Source organism: Ambystoma mexicanum, chromosome 1p, assembly GCF_040938575.1.
Source record: "Ambystoma mexicanum isolate Mex_15411 chromosome 1p, UKY_AmexF1_1, whole genome shotgun sequence".
Taxonomy (NCBI): Eukaryota; Metazoa; Chordata; class Amphibia; order Caudata; family Ambystomatidae; genus Ambystoma; species Ambystoma mexicanum.
In genome coordinates, this window is record NC_090921.1 from 211,147,853 (window position 1) to 211,162,493 (window position 14,641).

General features: G+C 47.1%; 1 protein-coding gene across 2 annotated transcripts in view; it reads left to right on the forward strand.

Moving 5' to 3' along the window:
- Positions 1–14,641, forward strand: part of CNTROB (centrobin, centriole duplication and spindle assembly protein) — a 369,000-nt gene that overhangs the window by 81,321 nt on the left and 273,038 nt on the right. For both annotated transcript variants that reach the window (XM_069646351.1, XM_069646352.1), the window contains exon 7: positions 10,344–10,460. In XM_069646351.1, coding sequence (XP_069502452.1) covers positions 10,344–10,460 — 117 coding nt within the window. The remainder of the gene's footprint in view (positions 1–10,343; positions 10,461–14,641) is intronic.

Consider the following 14,641-nt stretch of genomic DNA (forward strand, 5'->3'; position numbering starts at 1 on the left):
TGTTGCTTGCTTCGCCGTAGCACTCCTGTCTGAATACCATTTATTTGATTGATCAGGGTGGCGGGGGTCTTCTATTTCTTCCAGCTACAGGTCATGATAAATGTCATATCTTTTCCCTCCCGCCACCCTTTTCCTTCTCCTTCTCCTTCTCCCTTCCTTGTTATTGGTTCTCACTTTTTTTGTAATGTATTGGAAACATTCCAGCCCAGGCTGTATCATTATTGTTCAATATGGCATGTGTATACTCTTCAGTAGCAGCAGCGTCTTATGAGGTAGGGTGTATGGTTGTCTGTGCACGCGTACTAGTGTTAGTTAAATCATTTGGCCATTATTAATCGTCATCATATTCATTTAGTTCATAAGCATCACTCATGTTCATATTTGGAAGTAACAAGGAGACACTAGTTGGGCCTACAGTGGCGTGTTCTGGAGGTTGCATCATATTTGTACCATTAACATCAATGTCATATGTTTCGTTTTACCCCAGTCCATATCAAGTGTGATCCTTGGCGTTCAAGTTAGCCCCGCCCCCCCTCCCTCTTGTGCATGTCATTAACCAAAGATGGAAGTGTAATACCAAGCCATAAAAAAACATTACTGACAACAAAACTGCAGCGCATTCTAGACCACATTCAACATTACTGAACCTATTATCCCTAATGGCGTCCCTATCGCTATCTAACATTAATTGGTTCTCCACAATTGCGGTTTGTTGGGCCATTTGTCACCTGGAGGGGCGATATAAATTTAAGTCACGACAATATATACATATATTTACATTTCCATTTTCATATTATGTTCAGTTTGCTTTGGCTTACTTCTATTACACATACATTTTTAAGTTCTTCGTAAAAAAAAAGAGGGCTAATGAGAGGGGGAGAGAGAGATCGTGAGAAAACAAGGCATACATTATAACTTTAGTTTTTTGCATATTTCTTTTCGTCAAACAATGTGGCTGTTATTTCTCAATCTCGTTTGCAGTGCAACTAGCACATTCCTGCTGCTCGTCTTTGGGGGGGGAATTGTACTATCACGTGCCCTCCTCACATCTGATAAGTGCACCCAATACTTCAATCCCTTCACTGCAGTGTCGGGTACTATATACGACCTGTGCTCCTGGCATTAGCGGCCCACTTGGGCTGTCTGTGGCTGGTGTGGTGGTATCAGTTGCTACATTCTCGGTAAAAGGCGGTGCTATCTGTCGCGCTATGCTGCGTACTGCGCGCGTCATCTGGGTTAGGTATTCCTTAAATTCCTCCCCTAGCACTGTGGCAGCTCTGTGTGTGTCTGATGCTCTCCTAATCGGGGAGAGTGGTGTGTGTATTCGCCTCCCAGTGACAATTTCATGGGGGCTCAGGTGATGATCCTTACATGGTTGAGTTCTGAGTTGGAACAGTGCTACGGGTAAGCAATACACCCAGTTCTTTTTCAATGTATTGCATAATTTTGACAGTTTACTCTTGAGCAATCCATTGATCTTTTCCACCATCCCATTCACCATCGGATGATAAATGGAACACAGTTTGTTTCACCCCCAAGAGTGGCGTCACTTCCTTGAAAAGGTAATTCACAAAGTGTCCCGTTATCTGATCACGTCACATATTCCCCATCGGGAGAATACCTCCCTGCACATTTCGCGTCTGGGTGGGGACATGAGCCCGCTTCCACCCACCTTGATTGTGGTGGTATGCCCCTTTTCAAGTATCTTGCTCTATTACATCGCTCTCCCATATCAGCATAATCTATATGAAGTTCTCTAAATGGTCCTGTTGGTCTGGGCAGGGTACCGCGCAGTGTTCTCAATGTCATCCCTGAATTATATGTTTGACATGTTATGCATTCTACAACAAATTTTGACAGGTGCTCCTGTAAATTGGGGATGAACCAATGTTCCTGGATGTCTGCGGCAATGTGTTTTGCTACATGGCCGGGGAAATGCAGTTGTTGGAATGCTACTTCTAGTAATTCTACGGGCATCACTACCTTTCCTGTTGTCTCCTGCCTCCAAATGAGGTATGTTGCTGATTGTTTACATCCCCGTTTGTTCAACAGTTCTTGCTCCTCCTGTGGTGCTCAATGCATTTGTGTGTAGGTATCGTATTGAGATACGAGGCTTCCTTCGCTGCTGCGTCGGCTGCCGCGTTACCCAATGAGATCGCGTCTGTGTTGGTATGGGCTTGGCATTTCACCAATGCCACTACCGACGGAATTGCTAATGCATCTATTAACTCATTCAATAGTTTTGCGTGCTGTACTGGAGGGCCATCTGCCCGCCTGATCCCCCTTCTACACCACCGGGACAACCCTGAATGCACTGTGGTAGTTATGCTGAATCTGAGTATGGTTACTGCGCATCCCTTGACTGTGTGCAATGCCTCAATCAGTGCAGTTAGTTCAGCTGCCTGTGCAGAGTAATGGGATGGGAGGCGCTTTTGGACGATCGTTTCATAGCCATCTTCCTCCATGCATACTACCGCCATTCCTACGTGTTTTTCCCCTGTTTCTGGATTTATTGATGCCGATCCATCTATGAAATATTTCTCCCACCTCCAGGGCATTTTCACTTTCTTTTGGAATGTCATCACCCTCCCCCTCATAGGTGGCACAGTCGTGTTCCTGTATGTCCTCTGTTGTACATGGCTCTGTGATGAATGTTGCTGGGTTCACTGTCTTGCACCTGACCACATGTACATTGGGGCTAGATATCATTTCATACGCGGTTGCCATTTGGGTTGTCGAGGTTGATTTTGATCGCTCGAATTGCAAATAAGGAATGCTCTGCATATAGCGTTAGTGAATATCCCATTACAATGGTGGCGCTTTTTTCAATCGTGAAGGCCGCAGCTGCGAGAGCCTGTTCGCAAGCAAAGTGGCCTTGCATTACTGGTTCTAGTGTTCCGCTATAATAAGCCAATGGTTTGTTACCTTGCGATGTCTTTTGTGTCAGCACTGCTGTGATTAGCGTACCTGTACAGTGCGAGAATAGGAAAAATTCCCTCTCATAATCTGGGTTTGCAAGAAGTGGGGCATCGGCAATAAGATCTTTTAGTCTGGAATATTGTCATCATTTCATGTGTCCATTTTATCGGGGCTCTATTCTTTTGTGCCACTTTTAATGCTTGCAGCAATGGGTGCGTATACGCCGCGTAATCGAGGATCCATGCTCGGCAATAATTACATATGCCAAGAAATGTTTGCATGTCCTTCACCGTTTTTGGCATTATCATGTTACGTATGGCAGCTGCCCTGTCTAGTAATATTCATTTTCCATCTTTTGATATTAACTGCCCGAGGTATACAACCTCGGGGAGGCAGTATTGCAGTTTTCCTTTTTCCACCATGTACCCCTTGGTAGCCAGCACATTTAGTAGTGCTATGGAGTCTTCTCTGCACTTTTCTTCTGTATGGCTGTAGATTAGTAAATCGTCCACATACTGTATAATAGTGCTCTCTACGTCTATATTTCCAATGTCTTCACGTAATACTCTGTTAAAAATGCTAGGGCTTTCTGTCTGCGATGTTCATACCTGTTGTTCCCTAATGTGAAAGCGGTCAGGTATTGAGATCCTGCGTCGAGTGGTATGGAGAAGAAGGCATTCTTCAAATCAATCACAGTAAAACATGTTGATTCTTTTGGTATGCTGCACAATATTGATGCCGGGTTAGACAGTAATGGGAATTCTTTTTGAATGACGTCATTGAGTGGGCGGGGATCTTGAATAATCCTCCATGCCCCTCCTTTAGCTTTTTTGATCGGGAAGATGGCTGTGTTGCACGGGGAGTTTGAAGGTACTATGATGCCTTAATTTAGGAGTGCATTTATAGTTTCCCTAATCCCTGCTTCGCTTCTCGGGATATTTTTGGTATTGTTTCACTCTCGGTGGGTATGGCACCTGGCTTGAGTTTTATCTTTATTGGTGTCACTTCATGTAGTAACCCTACATCATGGGGGCCTGTAGTCCAAAGTTTAGGTGCTACTTTTGCCATGTCTTCCTCAAATATTGTCGGTGGGGCATTAACACTGGCCATGAGGGGATTGTGCACCTCTCTGTACTGGATCATAATGTCACATGGTATGCTTATTTCCATTATTCTCTCACCATCACCTTCATTATCAGTGAACAATTCTGTTATGTCTCTTAGCATTATGTTTGGGTCTATGCATAACACAGTTCTCCACTCAGACCCATACGCGTCCAATCCTATGACCACAATACGTCTGCTTGATACTTGAACTGCTTCGATGTCCATAGACATGATTGTGCCTGGCACAAGATCTTTGTGTGCAATTGGGTGGAATATAAAATCAATGGTGTTCTCCATTCCTTTCTCGTTATCTCTGGTACCACTCTGGCTAATACCTTGATTCCATAAATAAACATGTCTATGTCAACGGGTATTCCTCGCACCATCACTTCATTTATCGCTGTGCTAATCATCAACATTGCTCATACTGGGCATACTCCTGGGGTGGAGCACACTATTCCCCGCTCAGTAAAAGAAATGGTCATGTTCAATTTACTTAGCAAGTCTCTTTCCAGCAAATTGATTGGCACGTCTTCGTGGTACAGTAAGGGTGCGCGCACGGTTTTCCTCTCCACTGTTATATCAAGATCTTTAGTGTAAGGAACTTTTAGAATAGCCCCAGAGAACCCCTGCATTTCCAAATTCCTGCCTGAGGGCGGAAACCGCCCTTTCATAAGACATGATTATTCTGCTCCCGAGTCTACCATGAAGATAAACTGCTTGTTTCCTATCTCAGCTCCCACAAGTGGTTCCTCTTCTGCACATAGGGTGGTGGATAGGACTGGACACGCAAATGCTCCCTGTGGGCTGTCCTAATCTGCATATCTTTCTTGCCCTGGTACTGAAAAGACATAGTCTCCGACCACTGTCGCGCCGCGAAATGGTGCAGGTGCTCCATTTGCAGCTGCTGCAAAACAGTTACTATTCGCATTGCCTACAGCATTTTGCCTCGCCATAGGTTGCTGGGTGCTGTGATGCGGTTGTGGGGGTGGCTGTCTTTGCTGCATTTGGTGTTCGCTATAGCACTGGTCTTGTTGTCTTCCCCCTCCCATTGGTAACCCATATGGGCTACCTCAGTGTGTGCATCCCCATCCTTGTTCATTTTCCAAGGGCTGCATACCCTGAAGGCCGCATTCTGCAATCCCTTGAATAGTGTCCCCATCTCCCACAGTTCCGACGTGACCCTTGCGGTCCTCCTCTCATCCCCTGGCCACCAAATCCTCTATTCCCCATACCTCCAAATCCTCCTCTCTGGCCACGATACCCGCCTCTTCCTCTTGCCGGTCTTTCTTGCCACTGTTGTCCACTGTATGACTCCTCCCTGTTCCACAGTCCTTGTTCTTCTGCTGTCCGTAATGCTGCTATTGTCACTGGCCTACTTCCTGCTCCTTCGTCACCCTTGTTCCCTCTGTCTGTGGTTACGCTGGTGTTTACGGCGGCGACCTTCACCAATTTGTTCTGCACCAGTTTCGCTTCGTCTGCCAGTCTTTTCTGTGCTCCTTTTCCCTTTCTTTGATCCTCCTGCAGTGGTGTACAATTATGCTCTGAATCTCAGGCCAACCCTTGGCTTCTATCCCAGCTATTTTATCCAAGGCCTTCTGTACCTCCTTCGGGAGCCCCTTTTTGATGATAAAATGGAACAAGGCAGTGGACTGATTCCAAGCCGTGCCCGTTTTGCTTCTCCACAAATCTTGCACCCGTAATATGAATTGCGTAGGATCCTCGTTTTCCTCCCTTGTACACTGCTTCACTAAATGTAAATCTGGAATATCTGGAAACGTGCGCCGCAATGCGTCCCATACTTGCGCTCGAACGTTGTTGAACGGTGATCTGTCGTGGCGATCATAACTCGTTGTTACTCCTGGAAATCCTGCTTTCTCCCATACTGCGTCTGCCTGATCGCCAACTGCTGACACTAACAAACTTTTCACATCACCTCTGGCTAATGGCACTCCTGCCGTTTTTTTCTCGAACGTGTGTATCCATTTTCCAGCCCCTCCCGATAGGCGGGGGAGAGCTTTCAACAAGTTATTTTTGTCCGTTTGGGCCCATGGAATATAGTGTGGCCTACCTGCTCCCTTATGTATCAGTGGCATCTGTAACTTATGTTTCTTTCCTGTTTTACTTACTGTCCCCGTCTTGACTTTGCTCACCAACATATTCCCTGTTCGCTGTCTTAATCTACCCTGCCATCGTGGGGGTGATGGTTCGTCCCAATCGTTAAGCTGTGATGGTAGTGGAGATCCCACGACGACTGCTGCTTCTTCGTATTCATCTAAGTCACTCCATACCTCTTCTATTTCTGTATTTTGTTCGCCATCCTCCCCCTGTCTCTCCCCTTGCTGCCTTTCTGGAGTGGCTGGACGTATAATCCTCACTGGTTTGTCATTCAAATGGAACAGGAACTCCCCCGATCTCCACTCTTTTTCTCGCCCTTGTGGCATGTGTGTCCTTTGAGACGATATGGATTGTGCTGGCTCTAGTTCCCCTTTCGTGGTTGGTGGGGGTGAGAGATCTGCTACGGATAATGGAGGCACCTCCCCCTCCCCAGGCAGCATTTGGCCCCTATCGCAGAGTGCTCTTAGCCGTGTTATCTCCATTTGTGCATGTGCTAACTGGCGGTCTAACTCTCCAGTGAAATGCACTAAAATTCACAGGGGGTGCACTTGTTGGGCCATACAGGCCTCCCTTATCATATGGCGGTGGTGCCGTAGCGACTGCCCCATTTGAGGGTGTGGGGGTGGGACATGCTGGTATGTATAGGGGCTCGCTGTATCCTACTGCTGGTCTTGTCATTAACAGATATATTTTGGTTGTGTCACTCTCGGCTGTGGTTGTTGTGCACTCACCCTTTGGTGTTTCCGCTTACCTCGTCCTGCTTCTTTTGTTTTTCGATGGTTTTTTTTCTTTACCTACCTCTGCAGCGGGGGTAACTTCCTCGAACATTCGCCACATGCCCAATACTTCCCTTCTGTTTTGCAACTGTTTTCCCTTATATCTTGCTAATAGGTGTGTGGACACTAAATCTAACACCCTTTTGTCAAATGACCCACCTTCTGGCCAAATCGGCGTCCCACTGTCTCCTTTCATCTATGTTAACCATTGATCGTGATACTTTTGTATCTTTTCACTGTATAGCGGAAGGTGTTGACAAATATGGGCTAGGGGTGTTATTCCCCCCATGATGGTTCTCCATGTGCCTGTGTGTATGGTTGGACCTCAGTCTCCTTCTAATCACCCCTCCACCCGCTCGTCATTCCTCCTAGATCAACAATATTCTACGGGTCTTTAAATTACTGGTAGTTTACACGTATACATATATCTATCAAAATATATCAATATACAGTGTTACTCATGTGATTATTGCCTTTCCAAATTTAACAGTTCACGTTTTGCATGTATACAATTTTACCAATACATCGATTGCAATACCTTGATAATCTTGAAAACGCAGACTGAACATAGAAAAACATACAACACATTTGCACATGCACTACCTGCATGCTTTTATCTGCCTTTTACTCCCGTTACTACCCCGTCTCTGTTTCACCTATTCTTCTCACTCACCCCCCCCCGCCCCTTACACCTTCTTACTCGTTCCCAAGAATTCTCACTTACACGGAAAAAGAATATTCTAAATAACTACTCCGAGTCTACTCAATATACGAGACTCCTATTTTCTCTTTATCTTCACTTATTTATTCTGCACTGGACGAGACAATGCTACGCGGTGCCGTCTTCTACCCGGTTCGGGCTAGGATACCTCTTCTCTTCTCTTCTTCTCACGAAACTTAATGGCCATATAAAGGACAGATCAGGAAAGCGTCATCACTCGCACAGGCCCTACTCTTCCCTTTATCCTATTACCACCTGTTCCCTCCTATTCCCCCCCCTTACCTTTCCTTGGTAACCTTCGCAACCGGCACGCGCGTGTTCAGTCAGGTGATCCGAGGGTCACTGTTCGCAGTCTGACTCCAGTCAGGTCCGCACCCCAACCAAGCCGTGGCCCGCCTCGGCAAGCAGCTTTTCAGTCGGGTATTCGTCAACCGGGAACCCTTGACCCTTCTTCGTAGTGCGCACAGGCTGGTCGGCCGCAGCGGCGATGGTTTTGCTGGGGGGCATCCCGGATCTCACCGCACGGCGCAGGCCTCGAGGCACCTCTCCGATCACGTTGGGGGTCACCAAATGTTTGTGCCCACCCTGACTTATACATGTAAAAGAATAAAACGGACACTCCCCGGACAGGGAATAAGGCACAAGAGAGCAGGCTGCGAGAGTTCAAGGAAAGGTTTATCTAGATCTCTGAGAGCGCTCTGCCAAAATTAACGTTGCATCACATTTTATACAGTAAATGACGCAACTAACATATGATACTACGTTGATCCCGGCTTGGTCAGTTTGCACAATGTCTCAGGTGTGGGTGGCATCTCTTCCTCCGGGTTGGTTGCTTGGTTGGCGGGAGTATTGACGTCAGACATCTGTGCTCTGGATGGGTGAAGGTCAGGTCGCTGTGAGGCACGGTGGTCGCTATCTAAGCTAACATAACTCATTCTCTATAATACATGCACTAAATATTAGTGGTTCAAAAGACTGTCAGTAGTTTATCATGTCTTCTATGAAGTCATTCAGGTGCCTATATTATCTATGGCATTTAGATTATACGAGACATAGGTTAAGGGTCTTGACCACTGTAATACAATGACCAGAGTGTATCTTACACGTGCAAGAATCTCAGGTATGTGGCATTTGTTAGTACTGGGCACGATATACTGCAGCAGAGGTCTAATGTTAGTTAAAGGTTTGCTGGGTGGGCATCACGGCATGGTCTGGCACATGAAAGGAATATCTTACAGGGACACAGGGTCAGAATGACAATAGGTTTCCACTGGCGAGGGTAAGAGGGCAAGGACACTTTTGCGAAGATGGACGAGCTATGTGCTTAGCTCATGTTGGTTCACATGCAGGACAGTGACCGCAGAGGAAGAAAGATGTGTTAAATTTATTATTTGTTGCAAGCACCTCCGGCTTCAGCGTGAGAATGGAGCTGCAGAGTTTTCCAGTCAGAGTGGGAACAAGGGTGGGGGCCATGTGCTCCGAGCCGGGCTACTGCGAGGAAAGGGAGAGAAGCATTTTGTACTATCACAGTGAGGCCTGGTCACCAAGATGGAGTCGAAAAGGGAGTACAAAAATGGATGCCCTGTGTCCTGCTACGCGAATGTAACCCAAAGTTAACATTGCATAAGGGCAAGGGGCGAACCCACTACTGGAGGCACTTGGTCTGAGTTTTATACTGAGACGTGAAGGATGCGAGGGGCCTACTGGCCCCTCGCCCCCACACACGTATGAAGCCTAATGGTGTTTTTATACTTTACTCACTAAACCAATACATCTGTGAATTCTCAGTAGTATGTTCCTTGCTGCTCAGTTTCCTACCTTTCACTACAATAGGGTCGGCTCTCAAAATCTTCCACCAGGGTCGATTCTGAAAATCCATCATCGCACCTCCTTTTGACCTTTTAAAGTAGGTTTTGAGCAGTTACTGGGTGCTAAAAAGCCTTGGCTGTGCTGTCCGCTGGAGTACACATGGGTGTCTGCGCAGCGGTTGGAGATGGATATGTGGTACTAGGTCAGTACCTTCTGTGTAGGAACTTGTGAAATGCAATACTCAGAGTAGAGCACCTATATGCCAAAGGAAAGACCTGTGTTAAGACCTGTCCGTTCATAAGAGCTTTTGTAATTCTCCTGGATGCGACCATGAATCCAGATCGGCCAACTCGATGCTGAAATTCACTGGCATTCCAGAGCAACAGGACTACCCTATCAACTAAGTACGCATTGAAAGTGTGGCTACAGCGTGAAACCCCTATCTGGATCATCTGTTTCTTGGATTCATCTGCACAAATATAGGATACCCATAGCTATGATTTTAGGCAGTCCGAATCAAGACCTCTCATTTGGTGCGCAGGTGCTCTCCTCTGAGTATTTCATGGAAGAGCAGTACACGCTGCACATCTGGCAGCGCAAATTCTCTGAACCCATGGACCAGTTTATCCTTGGGCAGTAGGGAGCAATACCATTTGAAGGGGTAGTCCTGCCATAGTGCACACGCCTCAGTTGCTGGAAGGACTACAGTGCTACCTTCTCTGTCCTTCAAACCAGTGCTGCATAGTTTTCTTGGCATCTGTGCTTCACCAGGTGCAACTTAAACAATGGGTGCTATGATCTGTGTCTTGGGACAAGATGGACAGGGGTTTGCCTGTGGCAGATGTGACTCCGTACATCAGTGTGACAAATCGCTGTCTCCATTTCTATTTTAGACGCTGGCTAAGCTGATGGACGGGTGGAACAAGCAGGAAGCTGAGCGAAATGACTACTTGAAGCGACTGCACGAGGATCGAGCTGCAGCCCAGCAGGCTAAGGGCCAGCAGCAGGAGGTATGTGGTTGTGGATATAATGGTCCACCAAGAGGAGTTGTATATGTACTCAGTCCAAAGATTCTGTCAGAAAAGATGTGTTGCGAAGATTGAATCGGATGCTTGTGCTGTAATCTACAGGCTTGTTAAGATGCAATGAACTGCAGCCACCCTTTTCATGAAAGCACCACTGACCATGATACTTTAATATGCACCATTTTCTATTTCGCATGCCACAATTTTAATTGGCGTTCACTGCTTAAAATTGTGTTTCAATCCAGCACTACTGAATAACATGTGTTTCGCAGTGCTGGCTGTTGCCAACTTCACAAAATCTGGCATGCATCCATTGCTTTAAGTGGGCTGGGCCAAGCCCTGGCAGTCTACAGAAAGGGCTTCCGAGCCGGGGCCCTGACGGAGCCCACCCAGACTAGCCCCAGCCATGCCAACACCTTGGGCAGCCGTGTAGCCGAAGCACTGCAGTTTGGAAGTACTGACATCTGCAGACCGCCATTATAACATGGCTTCAGCTACATGGCTGCTAGATGACTCTGAACTCCGAAACTGGAGGAGGGCTGGAGGGCCCAATCTCCTTTTTGTTTTCGAGTAAAGAGTCCTGCAGCATGAAGCCTTTAAAACGAGGCTACATGATGCCTGATGACTCTTTAGTAGGAAACAAAAGAAGACTGTGCCCTCCTCCTGTTTTGGAGCCTGTGTTTAACCACCCAGCACCTTGAATGAAAGGGCTGCCTGCTTTGTGTGATGGCTGGACACACTGGTGTCACACAATTGATGCCAGTATGCTCTGCTTTCACCATCCCCCCAGCCCCATTGGCAAGTGGGCTAGCTCTCGTTAGTGGGCATGGCCTAAGTACACACAAACGTAGGCCACGCCCCTAAGGAGAACCCCCCCTGCCTCGTTCGTTTTAGCATTCCACTTACTCCACACATCCTCTTACCAAAATCATAGTGGTTGGGAACAAACTTGGTGTACGGAACTAGAGAAGAAATCAGAAGTGCAACATTTTGCAATTAATGTGTTAAAGTGCAAATCATTCTTAATTAAGCTCCTGCATAGAGCTGCGGGAGCTAGGGAACATTGGGTAGGGCCGAGCCAGGGTTGAGCCTGTGGGTCGATCCTGGCTCTAGGTACCAGAAGCGGGCCAAGCCAGGGAAATCACTGTGCAAAATGTGAAGGGAGGGGGAGGAGGCTGTGGACAGTGTCGGGGTAAAAAAAAGGGCTCTGGGAAGGAAAGGGACTGGGGAAATAAAAAGCACAATAGAAAGCAGGAACAGCGGCCCTTACTGAAGAATGAATAACACTTCGCCCTTACCTCCATGTAGAAATGTTGCGCCTTGGTGCACACTGTTCATGCAAGCCCTGCAAACCCAGCACTGCCTGACGTCCCGTCCCGTCCCAGCCAATCAGTTGGTGGGCGAGCACCCTGTGGGGCTTGTGGCCAGCCCCTGCTTTGGGCAAGCACTGGCCTGGTGGGTAAGGGAGGGGTGGGGCTCTGTCCAGCCTGAGCGCCACCGTGCTTGCCCAGCTCCAGTCTTGCAGATCCCCACTGCCTCTCTGTGCCCTCCTCCTTTTTGGGTCCCTACGCCTCTCCCCCACTATGTATCGCAGCCCTCTCCTGTTCCAGTTTTTTTCCAACGGCGCTTTTCGATTTTCCTTCTAGATTCCTGTCAGTAAAATGAAAATGATCTACTTCCAAAGTAGATTCTCCAGCTCCCTCCAAAGTGGTCACTGAATTTTTTGGTCCCCTTTCCACCCCAACTTTGATGTAAAACCACCCCCTTCCTTCCTCCAAATTTCATTTTCTGTCCTCGTTTATTTGAATTTGGCTTTCCACGGGAATAACAGCCAGAATAACACTCGCAACAAAAAACTGGAGGCTTTTAATTTTTGAGAAACCTCTGGTGCTGCAGTGCACCATTGGGGGCTAAAGGGGGGCGGGGGGAGTATATATAAATATTTTTGAAGTGGTCGTAGGCCCTTCAGTCACATTTTCAAAACTACTGGACAGATTTGCCATAAAACGAAGAAGGCAATATATGCAACGCAACTTATTTTGGTACAATGCGTGTCACGTTTTAGTGGTGAGCATGTAGAAGCCTTTCCTCTGAAGGAAAATGAATGGGAGTATGCCAAAACGTTTTGTATTTCTTTGCTTAATAGCCTTTGAAATGTTGAATGTTGACCCATTTTCCAATTTTGATTGCCCTTTGCCAGACATTTGTTTGGAACATTTTATCCTGATCCGTTAAGTGAGTCAAGTTCTTAGCAATAGAGTTTGGAGAATTTGGAATATTTGTTGGTTTTATCTTAATTATACTGCAGCGACTGATCTCCTTCAACATATAAAAATATGCATTACCAATATACAGGATCTCAGCAGAATTGGGGTATGTGAAAGTGGAGAGAAAAGTTGTTACACATGTAATGATGTGGGAGACCACCAGGGGGTGCAGGCAACATGGCAGCCTGATCGCCTCCCTGAAGATCCTCGAATGGAAGTGAGAAATTAGCTGCAAGCACAGTCCGCCAGCAGCTTCGACTCAGCGTTCCAGCTTGAGAAAGTGGCAGCAGTCTGTGAGCCATCGCACAGAGAAAACCAGTCCAGAAAAGTGACGGAACGCGCGGGTGCAGGGGGTCCCTGGTCCCGCTCGCCCTCCACCCTGTGCCTACCCGGGGTGCGAGCAGCGGCAGAGGGGACCGGCGAGGAAACCCATGTGGCTGCTGTGAAAGTGCAATAGGGAGCAGCTAGAGTGCTACGGATCAGGCCCTGCGCACCCGGGGCCAGCTTAAGTGCAGTCGCCCAGCGAAGGTCCAGAAGGAAGAGCGGGAAGCAGAGAGGGAGTCGGAGCTACTGCCCAGAGCAACAGAGGGGAAACTTGCCACACGGCAGAAGTCGCCCGAGCAGGAAGAAAACCTCACACGGAGGGCCAGGTAAGGAGAAGGGCAGGAGGGTGAGCGCCTGTCTGTATGTGTAGTCTAGGATTGGTGGAAAATGATTGCTGCTGGGGTTGTCAGACGGAAAAAGGTACTCTGTTCCACATGTTATGGGACTGTGATAGAGTGATTGACTATTGGAAGGATGTACTGGATGTAACTAGAAATTGGATTAATAGAAGCATACTGGCGGTGATTAGACAAACGGATGTGGAAAACAAGGAAAAAGCCTCTTGTTGAGGGATGGCTTTGTGATATGAAGATTCTTTCAAAATATGAGAAATGCTTGTTTAAGCAGCAAAAGCAGGCAATATATGAGGAACTTTGGAGACCTTTCAATTAATTTTATGGAAGTTGATGATTGAATATTGAGGTACAAGTTATGTATTTTTGTTAGGAAGAAAGATGGGATGGGTTAGGGGTATGGGTGTGAGTTTGTGTTGTCCTTCGTCTTCACTTGTCTTATGTTATTTGGCGTTAGGTTGTACTTTAGAGAATCTGAGTTTGGTGTTTAGATATTGGATTTTCTACTGTGATTCTATGATTATACTACTTGCATATATTTTTTTTAAGTAACTATTCAAGCTCAGTGTTTGGTTGTAATCTACTTTGTTGAAAACTGAAAATTGTTTATAAAAAAAAAGAAAAAAGCCTGCAGCAACCAGCGCCCCCCAAGCCATAAGGGGGCAAATGAACCAAAGATCCTCGCGGGATAAGACGGCCCGTGCCCACCTCCCCCGGCCCATCAATGACCTAGCCAAGCATCTAAAGCGGGACATGGAAGAGGGGTGATTATCTGCAAGAGGCGATCAGTAGAAGCCTTGGCACCCCCGAGCGGGACACTCGCACAGTGCCAGGGCACTAAAGAGAGTGGAGCAGTCAGCACGCTCATTTCTTCTGCCAGAGAGGCTTACAGGCAATTATTTATCATTCCCAACAACAATAAGACAGCAATGGGCTTTCAAGGCTCTTTCGTTGATACAAAGCACAAAGAAAGAGGTGCTCAATAGAAGAAAGCACAAGCACTTGAGGACCCTCAACCAGTCTCCACATAGAGTGCAGAGCCTATCCTACACAAAGGGCACTGTAAGCTAGCAAGTGGGACCCCTTACCTTAAAAGCGCGCCTCAAATCAGCACAGACCACTACGCACAGCAAGAGAGGAAGGCGGCCTCAGGAGAGGAAAATCACTGCATCCACCGTGGGCGCTGCAAATTGAGGAAAACAGGAAGAGACCTATTGTAAGA